Genomic DNA, 15,729 nt, shown 5'->3' with positions numbered 1-15,729 from the left:
AACTGACATAACTGTACTGCTGTTTCTATGAGGAAGCCACCAGATCTGTACCAACCAACCCAGAACAGGAAGTGTTCATAACAGAAGTAGAAATGCAAGAAGCAGTGGAATTCTAGTAGTATAATTGTCATCACCCAAGGAAGAATCTCATCCCTGCAATACCAAATGAGAACATGATGATGTCCACTCCATCCACAATGCCTTTGGCTTTTTGTCCATGCTATTTATCTTTAACTGGGATGAGATTTGGTATCCTAACAATGGAAAGCATTGCAGCTTCGTTGAGGATCTTTCAAGCCATCACACAACTTAAGAACACAGTATCAACATAGCTTGTGTTCATATCTGCTGATATCGACACAAGTGGCACATTGAACATGCAGCAAGAACAATACAGCAACATGACTCATGTTCAACTTGTACCCAGCAGATCAGCATATCAACAGATGGACTAATCATCTTGGGCAGTTTCTGAGCTGTGCTCATTTCCTCCCTGCCATGCCATGAACATACAGAATTCTATGGCACATTTCCAGGTATATATTTGGATTGTCTAAGGATGGACTCCTTATGGCTGTGCACTACAGAATTTCTGGTAATCCTTTTGGCATACAATGTGTACTGCTGATAAGAAGAAGGTATGGTACAGACCTTCTCGATTTAGAAATTGATTGTAACTACTGCTGTCCTATATTTATGGTTTGCGGAAATAAAATGTTTGTAATCAGACTGGAATCCATGTGATACCCTTGTGTGCAGTGATCACTGAATGTAGATGATGGAGAAAAGAACAGCAATCGATCCTGAAATCCACCATTTTATTACAGCAGATCTAGATTTCAACTATTACATAGTCATATGCCCAGTGCACATAACAACAGGTGACATCACTCCAAAGTGTCATGTAATAAACAATATTGGTTGCTGCAGAGCTACAGGAATCTAACATAATTCTTCATGGTAATTTTTTGAAGAATCTTCCTGTAAGCAAACAAAGTCATTCAGCAAGGAAAAAAAATATGACTTCCTTCCACCATGTTCTTAATTGAAGTTTTAAACAATATTATAGTTAACATGTATGAAGACTGGAGAATAGGATGAATGGGGTAGCAATTTGTGGCATAGTTGTGGGAGTTGCAGGGGTTACTAGATGCAATTATCGCAGTAACAGAGAATCCTACCTTAATCAAAGGATACTGCTTCTTGCTGAATACTATGTGGAAATTATCCAACTAAGAAGCATAATACAGACCAGTGCTGGTTTTTTTCTCTTTCTTTAAATCAATGAATATCTTGTCAGGCTAACCCAAAATCAGTCTTTCCTGGTTTCTGGAACAGTTTTCACATTCTTCAGACAATGTTTGTAACAAAATGTCAACTTTGGTTGTTCCTAGCTTTCAGGATGCAAGTAATGCACCCACATTTCACATATGGTGGTGTAGGACCTAAAACCTCACTTTGATGGCAATCAAATCATGTGTTTCAAAGTTGAATATACATTGTTGTTGTTGTTGTTACTGTTCAGTCTGAAAGCGGGTTTGATGCAGCTCTTCAAGCTGGTCTATCCTGTGCAAGTCCATTCATCATTGCATAACTACTATAACCTACACTGTTCTGTGTCTATTTTACATTAGGAGATGTCTCTGCATTGGAAATGATGCATGTGCTTCTGCTAAGCTGTTGATTTTTCCTTCTTTGTTTTAGACATAAAGCAGCATGTATATAATACTGATCCTCTTTTATTTTAAATCCTTCATGCTTTTGGCAGTATTGAGCATAATTATTGAATACTATCTGTTAAAAGCATCTCATTCAAAGAAGCAGATGTTTTTAAAATCAGAAACATTATATGAGATAAAGAAAATGTTCTCTGACAAATCTTATTGGAACTATATAAGGAAGCTCATATTTTCAGTTTGAACATAAAATGTGAATTTCTCTTGTGAGCATTATAATTAATTAAACTGTCACACATGATTCACTGAACATAAAATAAAATAAAAACTAACAACACTACTGAAAACAAGCACATTCAAATGAAAAAGGGAGAGGTGCAATGAGAAGGAAAATGTAAAGTGAAGGCATACATAGCCTTTGGGCAACGGATACATAAAACTACACTGGATATGGACTGGATCAAGGTTGTGCATGGATCAGATAACATGCAGATAAATTTAGCAGGGGAAGAAAAGAAAAGTAGAAATTGAGGCAGGACGGATTACATGAACCAACAGCTAAAAGGGAGGGGAAATGCCAAGAAGGGCAGAACAATTGGCATTAGAAGACAAAATTAAATAGCTATGGAGTTTCCTTGCCCTTTAATTAGTGATAATTAAGATCAGAAGCACTATAAATGTTGCAGTGCTCTTATACCCAGCATAAATATTTTAGGGAACCTAATAATGTAGTATAAATTTCAGAAATTTTGAAAGCAAGGTGGTATTTACTTTATGTAACAGATTTGATTTATATCACTCACTTGTGATAAACTTTAAGATGGAATTAACTTATGAAACAGATTTGATTCACATCATTAACTTGTGATTAACTTGAATCAGTCTCTTCTAATCCAAACTGCGCTGTCATTATACAGTTTTCAGGTTCTGTTCGAAAACTGATGTCAAATCTGTCTGTGGTGCTCTGGACAAAATCTTTACAACTACTTTCTTTTCTTGCCAATGCATTCATCCTTTTCTTCCTTACTTTTATTTCTTCTGCCAATTGTATTCATATCCAATCATCTGATTACTAAAGGAACTTGAGTTGGATCTGACTTTTCAATACTTGGTATGCGCTAATTATTACTGTTTTAATATGATATCTCAGGTATGACAAGTATCATATTTTTATCTGTGATTTCACAAGGTTTAATATGTATGATTTTAAATTTTTGATGATCGTCATTGCCAGTGGAACACAAAATCAGCTAGCTATGCAATTCAGAGAAAGATAAAACATTAACTACATACGCTAAAAAACTGAAGCTGAACCTGCTTTTTTAATGATGGGCAAAAGTAAATACTTTAATACTGATAATCACTGCTGAATCATGAAGAGCCAGGGCCAGCAGAATTTTTCTCAAAAAGATAAAGACGGCACCCTCAATTTAACATGGCCATTTTGAATGTTCCACACTGCTGTCAATGTACTATTACTGGAATGGAATCTGTCTGAAGTCACTTCACTATAATGGTATTATCTAACAAAGAATTCAACAAGTATATTAGTTATTAACATTATTAAAATGATGCTTTCATTAACACTTGTATTCCCCAGTTTTTGGCACAATTTTCCTACATGTTTTGAACAGTAGTATAGTCCTGTTGCTGTAATGCTATTCTCACATCATCGGAGATGTGTTTCCTTTGCCTTAGTCTCATTTTCATTGTTGCGCAGCATTTTGCATCTATTTCTCTTCATTTTGTCATTTTCTCCTAATTTTATATACTTCTCCTTTTTTCTGTTCCTTACTCTTTACTTTCTGTACTCTCTTCTCTCTGCTGACTTCCATTTATATTCCTATTTTTTTAAATATCCTACTGTACCCCCTTTTTCTGGCAGTCCATGACACAGCTATTGTATTCCATTATAGTCTTGCAGTTGCATCTTCACACTCTGGAAAGAGAACACCAAATGATTAAGGTGCAGAGTTATGATTTGTGTAAATGAATCCAGCTATCATTCATTATTTTATCTCACATGTGATACAGGGTCTGGTATGGTGTGGACTTTGTTCTTACCAGATAAGCAACAGCAAAATGGCAAGAGTAATTTTTAGAAGATAGCAAACAGGTACAATATATGATACGTAAAAAAAAAGAGCTACAAAAAATGATTGAGATTATATAAAACAGTGGAATATCCAGGATGGAGGGTAACAATATTATGAAAGGGAAAGTTGTTACTCACCATAAAGCAGGGATGCTGAGTCGGCCCATAAGGTCTTCGTCAAAAATAGACCACAAACGCACGCGCACACGCACGCATGCACTCTCTCTCACACACACACACACACACACACACACACACACACACACACACACATGACTGCAGTCTAAGGCAGTGTGGCTACAGTTGCCTTAGACTGCAGTCATGTGTGTGTGTGTGTGTGTCATCTATTTTTGATGAAGGCCTTAGAGCCGAAAGCTTTATTTGTAACAGACTTTTTGTTGTGCCTATCTATGACTCAGCATCTTCTCTTGATGGTGGGTAGCAACTTCCCTTTTCATAATATTGAGATTATATAAACAGCTTTCTGATACATTTGTTATAAAAGAAAAAGTCCATTAAAAATATTTTTAACTTAGTACACAAGTGGGCTGACCAGCACTTACCTTCAAAAGTTTCAATTCCTAGTACAGCCAACAGAAGTACTTTATTTACAAAACACTATCCACACTGTGTTAAGGATTCCCTACCACACTAACTGTGTCCAGCCTTATATTATCAGGAAATTAGCAGAACAGTAATTGGGCAATGAAATAAATGTGTAATTGGGCAATGAAATAAATGTGCAGCCATCCTTTAAGACACTAACATAGCCAAAGAACTTTTAAAATCGTTTTTAAAAAAGGGGGTGGTAGTGGCAAAGGATCAATCAAGATACAAATAATAATAATAATAATAATAATAATAATAATAATAATAATAATAACTGTGCTAATAACGAAAATAAAATCTAATAACTAAATAAAGAATGGGAATGAGAAGGAGGGAGGGGAAAGGAAGAAAAGAGAAGGCAGATGAGGGAGACAGAGTGTGCAAGAAAGTGGTGAGGTGAAAGGGTATGTCGGAGCATGAGTTCCCATCTCTGGATGTGTGGGAAACTAGAGTTAGCTGGAAGGATCCAAGTAACTTGTACGGTGTAGCAGGCACTCAGGTCTATTGAGTCATGCTGTAGTGTCTGCTTAGCAATTGGATACTGGAGGACACAAGCACAGACAGCTTACCTTTTTCCACTCATGAATTATGCCAGACTCATATTAAATGCATAGCAAGGAGACATCCTGTACCCAACTGTTGAGCATGGACTACAGCACGGGTGGGCAACCAGTAACCCACAGGCTGAACCCAACCTGCGATTCCTTTCAATCTGGTTCATAGGAGAAATTTGTGGGAGAGCGCACAGCTCATATTTGTTAAGTTCAAGTGATTTAGATTTTCAAAACAAACAAAGAAATTATAGCTTAATTATTCAGTTTTACAGAAACAACCCATGCCTATGGGATCAGTCATCAAAATTATTTTTGAACAAATACTTCCTGAAAGTATTTGTGGAAAATAACAGACTGAATTTCAAGCACTCTAATGATCAGCCTGTACCCAAGAATCACAACAAAGGTGCTCCAAATTGCTTGTTGACAGGGACTGCTTGTCTCATTGCCATATTTTGTTTTTCTATTCTTTCTCGTATTAGCATTGGTAAATTATTTTTGTTCATTGCGGATATATTAGAAAATTGTTGAAACTGAAGGTAATTTACACTGAATCAGCTGCAACCTACTGCTTTAATAGGCTTTTACTTTTCCATGATGATGTTTCATGATGCCTGGCGTCCCATATTTAGATGTTCATATTTATTTGCCTGTTGTGAACATTGTATCTCTACTAAGGCATTGCATAATTTTGCAATGGAATTCTTTAAGACAGCTATTGTAAAATATCATAAATAAAGAATTAATGTCCATGACACCTAAATAAATGTAAATACCACAAGATGGCACTAAAAATACTCTGAAAAACTCATGTTTTGAGGCACAATTTATTGCTGTGGCACATTAGGAATGGGGTGCCATTCATCCTGGTGTGTTTCCCCATAAACATTAATGACATGGGCACTATAGTTTTGACCCTACGTGCCAGTGGTGCTGAACGTGATGAGCTGATCCATGAGCTTAAGTAAGTAGGTGAATCAGGCTCGTTGGACACCATAAGTTGTCCATCCCTGCTCTACAGCATGACACACAAGAGGTATGAGTGCCTGCTACACCACCTGTCTAGTATGACTCTTTCATCCAGCACTAGTTTTCTTGAACTCTGGAGATACAGTGTATCCAACAAAGATTCGCTGATTTTATAGTCAAATAACATGAAAATAGAGATTGGTAGAAGAATGCAATTAATAGTATGTTTATAATGAGAACTTTAACACTTTTACACAGAAGTTTTGAAATAGTAATTACAAAAATTGCTAATAGATGTTGTTGTATGCTGTAAAGCTAGTACCAGCATACAAACATAAATTTGTGCTCTGCAAGCAATCTCTGCAGCCACATTAAAATTGTTCCAAAATTACCACCACTAATATTACAGAGGTGGCACACATGAACAATGAATTTTGCTACTGCATCTTGTAGAGTCCTAACAGAAATGGATTCAGTCGACACACAAAATGGTGTCACAGGGAATCAGATCAGGTAATATGAAGGCCAGTTCATTCCTGCACCAGTAAATTTTGGATAATATAATGTAAAGACTCTATTTCCAAAGGACTCATCAAGAAGGTGAAACACATGTTTGGTGCAATTTGGTTGGACCCATATTGCATGAACCACTTGGTGTCTAGTCGATCCTACAACACTATGTGTGCAGTGACAACTTGTTCCAAAATTACAATGTAACAGTCACTAATTATCAATTCTCACATGGCCAATCAATGTGTGTGTTAATTTAACAATTTACTGATGAATCTATTAAGTCAAAATCTATTGTAAAGGTACTAATCATATACATTTATAAAAATGTGTGTGTGTGTGTTTCTACATCTCCTAAATGACAGGATTGATTTCAACCAAATTTGGTTCAACAGAAGTTATCATTTACGAAGAAATACTATGGCAATAAGAATCATCTAGCTCCCATAGAGATAAGGGTGAGGGATAGATGGGTCGGTAACCCCTGATTACTAGGCTGCCCAGCATGACAGGCCTGTTAAGCGAATAGTATTGGGATGGATTCCAGGAGGAAGGAGTAGATGAGATGAACAGACAGTGGGAGGAGAAGAGGAAATGGACAAAGAGATGATAAGAAGGAGATGGACAGTGAAAGGGGGAGGAGGAAATGGCAGAAAGAGAGGGCAGGAGCAGACGACAGGGAGAGGTGAGGAGGAGATGGAAAGAGATAGAGCAAAGAGGATGAGACTGCTTGTGGGAGGGGGGGGGGGCGAGGAGAGGAGGAGATGGACGAAGACTGGGGAAGGAAGAGATGGACAGAGAGGGAGGTAAGAAGGAGATGGAGGAAGAGGTGGGGAGGAGGGTATAGATAGAGACAAGGTGGAGGAGGATGAAATGGACAATGATAGGAGGAGGAGGAGGATATGGCTAGAAAGATGATGGATAGAGAGATGGGGAAGGAGGAGATGTGTGCATATATGTGCCGCACAAGTATGTGGGTGAAGCCATAGTTAAGAGACTAGAATTAACCAAACATCTCAAAAATACCATCAAACCCAGAAAAGTATTTTTCAACTTTTTTAGAAGTAGTACATAAAGCTCTACTGATTGAGCCTTGGTGTACTACTGTGAAATAGCGAAGTTTATAATGTAAATGACAAGAGTAATGGATTGTGAACCACAGGTTGTAGGGCTGTTCTGTTGTTTCAAAAACCTTATAATTACTTAATGTTTGTAAATATGTTCTTCCAGTCATTAATAGATATATCTCATTCTGAATATGGAACAAGTCAAGTTGTACCTTAAGAGTGCCAGCTGGGAGTGGGTAAACAGTTGTGGTGGTTGCAATTCACTTATAGACGTGAAGTCGGATAATATTAACTGAGGGAGAGTCAGCTGCTAGGTGGCCTTATAGTTGCCTGCTAAGGAAGTTCATGTGACTAGGTTGTGATATCATCAGCTTACCTGCCTCAGGGCCTTTTCACAGAGCCAACTAGAGACACAGACCCTGTGACATGTTTCACAGCACCTAACAGTGCAGGTCTTAAGAGTTCCAGCAACTATCTCCAATGGGGGTGGGGGGTGAGTTACTGTTTGAGATAACTTTAATAATTCGTAACTGCACATTAAAATACATGCAAGCTCTCGAAAACACATGACAGAGTTGAGCCCTTTAGCAGGTACATTTCATTGATACATTGATTTCCCATGAGATCTGCGTGGCCCCAAGTGTTTGCAATACGCGACAAGCAAGGCAACTAGTGTGACATCACAAGTTTGTTGTGGGGCTGTATTTCCAGTGGGCCCTGCTTCACCAGCTGTGGGTGATGTTACAGTTTTTGCCGTGTCTGTATCTTCTGTTTGCTGGCATGATTACCATAAAGAGTGCAAGAGTATGATAAATGGGCTTTTAACAAAGCAACTTGACCTCTTGTAATATAAAAGTTCATATATGAAGCAATCTACAAATGATTACCAGTGTGACTAATTAAAACTAGTCATAAGTTTTTGTTAGCTAATTTACAGTAGTAACCTGCAGTAACTTCTTCTCCCTCTTAAGGTACAACTTGACTTGTTCCATATTCAGAATGAGATATATCTATTAATGACTGACTGAACATATTTACAAATATTAAGTAATTATAATGCTTTTGAAACAACAGAACAGCCCTACAACCTGTGGTTCGCAATCCATTACTCTTGTCATTTACATTATAAACTTCGCTGTTTCACAGTAGTACACCAAGGCTCAATCAGTAGAGCTTTATGTGCTACTTCTAAAAAAGTTGAAAAATACTTTTCTGGGTTTGATGGTATTTTTGAGATGTTTGGTTAATTCTAGTCTCTTAACTATGGCTTCACCCACATACTTGTGCGGCACATATTTGCACACATCTCCTCCTTCCCCATCTCTCTATCCATCATCTTTCTAGCCATATCCTCCTCCTCCTCCTATCATTGTCCATTTCATCCTCCTCCACCTTATCTCTATCTATACCCTCCTCCCCAACTCTTCCTCCATCTCCTTCTTACCTCCCTCTCTGTCCATCTCTTCCTTCCCCAGTCCTCGTCCATCTCCTCCTCTCCTCGCCCCCCCTCCCCCCCCACAATCAGTCTCATCCTCTTTGCTCCATCTCTTTCCATCTCCTCCTCACCTCTCCCTGTCGTCTGCTCCTGCCCTCTCTTTCTGCCACTTCCTCCTCCTCCTTTCACTGTCCATCTCCTTCTTATCATCTCTTTGTCCATTTCCTCTTCTCCCCCCACTGTCTGTTCATCTCATCTACTCCTTCCTCCCAGAATCCATTCCAATACTATTCGCTTAACAGGCCTGTCATGCCAGGCAGCCTAGTAATCAGGGGTTACCAACCCTTCTATCCCTCACCCTTATCTCTATGGGAGCTAGATGATTCTTATTGCCATAGTATTTCTTCGTAAATGATAACTTCTGTTGAACCAAATTTGGTTGAAATCAATCCTGTCATTTAGGAGATGTAGAAACACACACACACACATTTTTATAAATGTATATGATTAGTACCTTTACAATAGATTTTGACTTAATAGATTCATCAGTAAATTGTTAAATTAACACACACATTGATTGGCCATGTGAGAATTGATAATTAGTGACTGTTACATTGTAATTTTGGAACAAGTTGTCACTGCACACATAGTGTTGTAGGATCGACTAGACACCAAGTGGTTCATGCAATATGGGTCCAACCAAATTGCACCAAACATGTGTTTCACCTTCTTGATGAGTCCTTTGGAAATAGAGTCTTTACATTATATTATCTAAAATTTACTGGTGCAGGAATGAACTGGCCTTCATATTACCTGATCTGATTCCCTGTGACACCATTTTGTGTGTCGACTGAATCCATTTCTGTTAGGACTCTACAAGATGCAGTAGGAAAATTCATTGTTCATGTGTGGCACCTCTGTAATATTAGTGGTGGTAATTTTGGAACAATTTTAATGTGGCTGCAGAGATTGCTTGCAGAGCACAAATTTATGTTTGTGTGCTGGTACAAGCTTTACAGCATACAACAACATCTATTAGCAATTTTTGTAATTACTATTTCAATACTTCTGTGTAAAAGTGTTGCAGTTCTCATTATAAACATACTATTAATTCATTCTTCTACCAATCTCTATTTTCATGTTATTTGACTATAAAATCAGCGAATCTTTGTTGGATACACTGTATCTCCAGAGTTCAAGAAAACTAGTGCTGGATGAAAAAGTCATACTAGACAGGTGGTGTAGCAGGCACTCATACCTCTTGTGTGTCATGCTGTAGAGCAGGGTTGGGCAACTTATGGTGTCCCACGAGCCTGATTCACCTACTTACTTAAGCTCATGGATCAGCTCATCTCGTTCAGCACCACTGGCACGTAGGGTCAAAACTATAGTGCCCATGTCATTAATGTTTATGGGGAAACACACCAGGATGAATGGCACCCCATTCCTAATGTGCCACAGCAATAAATTGTGCCTCAAAACATGAGTTTTTCAGAGTATTTTTAGTGCCATCTTGTGGTATTTACATTTATTTAGGTGTCATGGACATTAATTCTTTATTTATGATATTTTACAATAGCTGTCTTAAAGAATTCCACTGCAAAATTATGCAATGCCTTAGTAGAGATACAATGTTCACAACAGGCAAATAAATATGAACATCTAAATATGGGATGCCAGGCATCATGAAACATCATCATGGAAAAGTAAAAGCCTATTAAAGCAGTAGGTTGCAGCTGATTCAGTGTAAATTACCTTCAGTTTCAACAATTTTCTAATATATCCGCAATGAACAAAAATAATTTACCAATGCTAATACGAGAAAGAATAGAAAAACAAAATATGGCAATGAGACAAGCAGTCCCTGTCAACAAGCAATTTGGAGCACCTTTGTTGTGATTCTTGGGTACAGGCTGATCATTAGAGTGCTTGAAATTTAGTCTGTTATTTTCCACAAATACTTTTAGGAAGTATTTGTTCAAAAATAATTTTGATGACTGATCCCATAGGCATGGGTTGTTTCTGTAAAACTGAATAATTAAGCTATAATTTCTTTGTTTGTTTTGAACATCTAAATCACTTGAACTTAAAAAATATCAGCTGTGTGCTCTCCCCCAAATTTCTCCTATGAACCAGATTGAAAGGAATCACCCCCATTGGAGGTAGTTGCTGGAACTCTTAAAACCTGCACTGTTAGTTGCTATGAAACATGTCACAGGGTCTGTGTCTCTAGTTGGCTCTGTGAAAAGGCCCTGAGGCAGGTAAGCTGATGATATCACAACCTAGTCACATGAACTTCCTTAGCAGGCAACTATAAGGCCACCTAGCAGCTGACTCTCCCTCAGTTAATATTATCCGACTTCACCTCTATAAGTGAACTGCAACCACCACAACTGTTTACCCAATCCCATCTGACACTCTTTTTGCAAACACTATTGATAGAATTCAGAGAACTGTCATTTGCAGCTGACTGCAGAACAACTCTACTGCTGCCAATGTATATATCATGCAACAAACATGAAGCTACAATAAGGAAAGTTGAGCTTGTACGGATTTGTAGATACAGTCATTTTCCCCTTGCTCTATTTGCAAGTGGAACAGGAAAGTGAATGTTTGGTAATGGTACCCTCTGCCATGCACTACATGGTGGCTTGAGGAGTATGCATGTAGGTGTAGATAGTGTGTCATTTGCCAGGCACACCAGCCAAATCAACCTCAGCATTTCTCTCCATGGCCAGAAGCAGTCAGTCATGGGACTGCAGCCTTCATGGACCCTTTCTTGAGGTCCATGTTGGTAAATGTTATGGACTCCTTCTCCCACTTCGCATATCTCTGCCCCCAATAGATAACAATGACTGCCACGGTGGCAGCCTTGGATGGCTTTTTGCAACAGAGGGTAGGCCTCACATGCTGTTGACCACAAATGATCGCCAAATCACAGCAACCAATTTCAAAAGGTTTTGCAGTCACAAAGGACTTAAAAAATCACCACACCTTCCTTCCATCAAACCTCAAATGAGTTGGCAGAACAGTTTGTTCACAAATTTAAAATTAAGATATCAGTAGCCTTATGGGTTGTTAATTAGCTTCAGCACTAAATGCTTTCTTAGCTTCTTACAAGTCCACACCTGGTCCAAGTCCAGTCAAGCTCTTTCATGGGTACCATACATGATGCTTCTGATCTATTTCTACACCAAGGACATGAAACAACCGCAGCATTCTGAGTGGTTGCCCCATTGTGGATATGCACACCTGGGTGGAATCCAAGTGCTTTGAAACCAAACCATTTTCATCAGGGGCTCCAGATGTCTTTCAGGAGCCTTTCATCAATACATCATTCAGCTCATGGTCTCTTCCACTACCCTGCCAGAAGAGGAAATGGAAGGTACAATCATGCCTACATGCTAACATTGCCCACGTCCCGTGAGAGTGCCTGCAAGGGTAAGCCTATGATATTGTAGGCTGGTCACATGAACTTTCATAGTGGGTAAATATAAAGCCACCCAGCAGCAGATTTGATTCAGACATTATTATCCAACTTCACTCCTACAAGCAAACTACAACTGCAACTGCTGTTTAGCTGGACCAATTTAGACTCATATTTTATAGTGCTATAGCTGATGAGCATGTCATTTCCACCATGCTTGTCATTAGAATTTCAACGTGCTTGCATAATGAAATAGTAGTGATGGACTTGTACTAAATTCCATTAGGCACTGTGGCCGTTAATTTTAGTTAGAAACTGTTGTTCATGTTAATTTTTGCCAAGAATTATTGTTATTTGGTTTTGTGGGCTAATACACAATTTTAATCAGTTTTTACAGAAAGTATTAGAAAAGTGGTTAATATGGCACTCTTTTACTTTGTTTTTGAATAATGAGGACTTTTACTTTCCTGCCTGGTGTGCACTGGCAACCCATTACAGGTTTTTGCATCAGAATAGAAAACTCCATTGTGAACCCTAGTTAGGGATGCATAGTCTAAATGGAATTTATTTTTACTTCTACCATTGTGATTGTGAACTGCACAGCATTGGCAAGTAGGTGTAAGAATTCCCAAGTTTGTGAACTGGCTTCTGAATAAAAATTGTTTATCAACTTTGCACATATTCTTACTGTGTAGTTCTTTATGCTAAATACTTTCTTGATTCAGCTGCAATGCCACAGATGATTACAGCACAGGACAGTACTGACAAGGAAACATCACCAACCTGACCTCATATTTTAAGGAAAAAAAGCACACTTGCAAGATATTAGCCCCAGCAATCAACCCATGCAAAAATTTGGGCCGTAATTCCATAATTTGGACAATATGCGGTTATGACCTACTGAAAGTACAGCTTGTCAACTTACATGTGAAACAGTTGTTTGTCACTCACACCACTCCACTGCAATTGCCTAATGCCCAAGTGGGAAGAACTGTAAGCAGAGTAATAACCAGAGCCCTATTATCTGTGGGATGTCGAAGGCAAGGCAAGAGGAGGTGACCAAATCTGCCAATGTGTTTTGAAACTTTGTTTGAGAACACACCATTCTATGTGAAAAAATAGTAAGTAGTATGAATATGTAATTTGTCAACTTCACAAACATATTTGTTCAATATTATTTTCAAACTATTATCGATATTCTGCAGCTATATGTACACTTAAAAATCAAAATGAATAAACCAAGCAACTGAAGCATTATTGTGAAATGAATTTAGTTATTTTCTAGCTACAATTTAAACATGCCAATCATATTGAAGAATAGGGCATCTCCTGCAATTGTACTTCACTTTAAAAGTGCCAGCTCAAAATCCAAAGAAAACAATGCGCAACAGTGATGTTAATAATTGAATAGTACTGTCAGAGATGACTTGCCCCCAGCTATTCCTCCATTTCCTTCCATTGCAGATGGCATTTTCCAGTCGGATACATATTTCCAGCACCTCAACTATCATTTTGTGGCTTACCAGGCAACTGATGCTGATCAGGAACAATCCCTTTTTCTGTCATGGCCCTCTGAAGATGTATTAGCTTTTCTCCACAAGTTATCTCCTACAGCGAATCCCGATACCTTGTCATTCCCCTGTATTTGCACGTTGTTGTCAGACCACTGCAGAAGCCAGTCTCAGGTGGAGTGTGCTAGGTTGGAATGCTATTGGTGATGGAAGTTACTGTCAGAATCCTATCAGGATTGCATCACTGATCTTCACAGTTGTAGTAGTTGTTGTGCTTTCACCTGCTTGGCGGATGCTTGTTGAAAATCGTGTGTCAATTCTGTGATTAGGGATTCATTTCTTCAATTTGGAACAGACGGAGAAGTGTGCACACCAGCTACGCATAATGCAGATCATTCCTTGGATGACATTCTTAAAACTGCTGTGTCTTTTCAACTCACTTTGGGCTCAGACTGTAGAGGGGAGTCATGTTTTTGACATTTCGGCTGTGACGGCTGGGCCAGCAGTCCACATGCTGTGAACACACACTAGGAAAATTGGGCCCACCCTGGCATTCCAAGTAAACAACTTGTTCCTTGGCATCATTTCAAATTGGACAGGATACACAGTGTTCCCAGTTGTAGTTGTTTTTCAGAGATTGTGTCTCCTTCCCTGTATGGCAAATAAATGGGGCAGCATTGTCTTTACCCATGCCCTCAGCATTTCTCACGGCATTCATGCTTGCGCTGCCATATCTGTCAGCTACCTGTTTTGCCTGTGGCATTCGTGACCACATTTATTCCATGTGCCACATCGCGCCTGCACAGTGGTGTAAAGATATCACTACCATGTGCATAGAGCCATCTTTTCTGGCTGATGCCATTCACACCATTCATAATGTGCTTCACATGGCACCAGGAAAACCTGTCAAGCTCCTACTCACACTGCACATGATGGGTTGCTTGTACCTTTCCATGTGAATACTGGCACCTCTTCTTCTCTGATCAATAGTTCTACCTACGTGACGGCTGGCTCTACTCCACTGTACCTATTTCAGAGGAAGGTCATAGTTAATAGTGGTCATGAAATTCTGGTGCAGGGCATGTTTTTGACGAAGCTCTTATATAAAAATGCATTCTGCATGCTTTTATTTTCGATGGTTTCTTCTGGCACAGTGGAAAATTTTTTTGAGTTAGATGTCTTCAAGCAATTTGGGTTTCCTACTTCTAAGAATGGGCGTTTGATCTCCCTGGTTTCATGGCACTGAAGATTTGACGACCACCTTTCCAGAATTGTTCACTCCAGCTTTGGGTCGGGTGGCTTCCGTCAAGGTATGCCTTCACTTGAACCCAGGTTTGGTTCTGTGCTTTGCACATGTGCACCCTGATTACTTACATGCTTTGGGACATGATGAAGGTGGAGCTGGACAGGTTGTTTGCCCTTGATGTGGTCACTGGAGATTCTCCCAGTCAGTGGTCAACTCCCCTCACCATTGTCAAAAAACCAGACGGCTCTCTCCATCCATGTGGCAATATTATGACTTTGAACACCCAGTTTATAGTTGATTCTTTTCCTATCCCATGACCACAGGACCTGTTCTCCAGGCTCCAGATCGGAGGCTATTACATGGAGATTGACCTGTTGAAGGCATATTTACAGTTGCTGTTACATCCAGAGTCCAGTGATCAGCTGAAGCTTAACAAGCCCTTTGGCGTGTACCGGTAAAACTAGCTTCCATTTGGAATTGCTAGTGCCCTAGCTGTTTTTCAGCACTTCTTGGAACAGCTGATTTATTGTGTTCCCTCATGTAGCAATTATTTACATGACACTGTGACAGGGGCAACTACGGCTGGGAACCTCCCATTTTTACACTCTTTGTTTTCTCACTTAACAGCCA

The 15,729-nt window shown here is 39.1% G+C and overlaps 1 protein-coding gene across 4 annotated transcripts in view; it reads right to left on the bottom strand.

Annotated features, from left to right (window-relative positions):
* The window catches only part of LOC126262816 (uncharacterized), a 283,082-nt gene that overhangs the window by 54,119 nt on the left and 213,234 nt on the right, over nucleotides 1-15,729 (bottom strand). The window contains exon 9 of one of the 4 annotated variants that reach the window (XM_049959682.1): nucleotides 3,546-3,615. The exons of the other annotated variants lie outside the window; for them this stretch is intronic. Within the exon in view, the coding sequence (XP_049815639.1) occupies nucleotides 3,587-3,615 (29 nt within the window). The 3' untranslated portion in view covers nucleotides 3,546-3,586. The remainder of the gene's footprint in view (nucleotides 1-3,545; nucleotides 3,616-15,729) is intronic. 4 annotated transcript variants of the gene reach the window in all.

Source organism: Schistocerca nitens, chromosome 1 (assembly GCF_023898315.1).
Source record: "Schistocerca nitens isolate TAMUIC-IGC-003100 chromosome 1, iqSchNite1.1, whole genome shotgun sequence".
Lineage (NCBI taxonomy): Eukaryota > Metazoa > Arthropoda > Insecta > Orthoptera > Acrididae > Schistocerca > Schistocerca nitens.
Note: the sequence above shows the minus strand (reverse complement) of the source record. Positions and strands in the feature narration are given on the sequence as shown.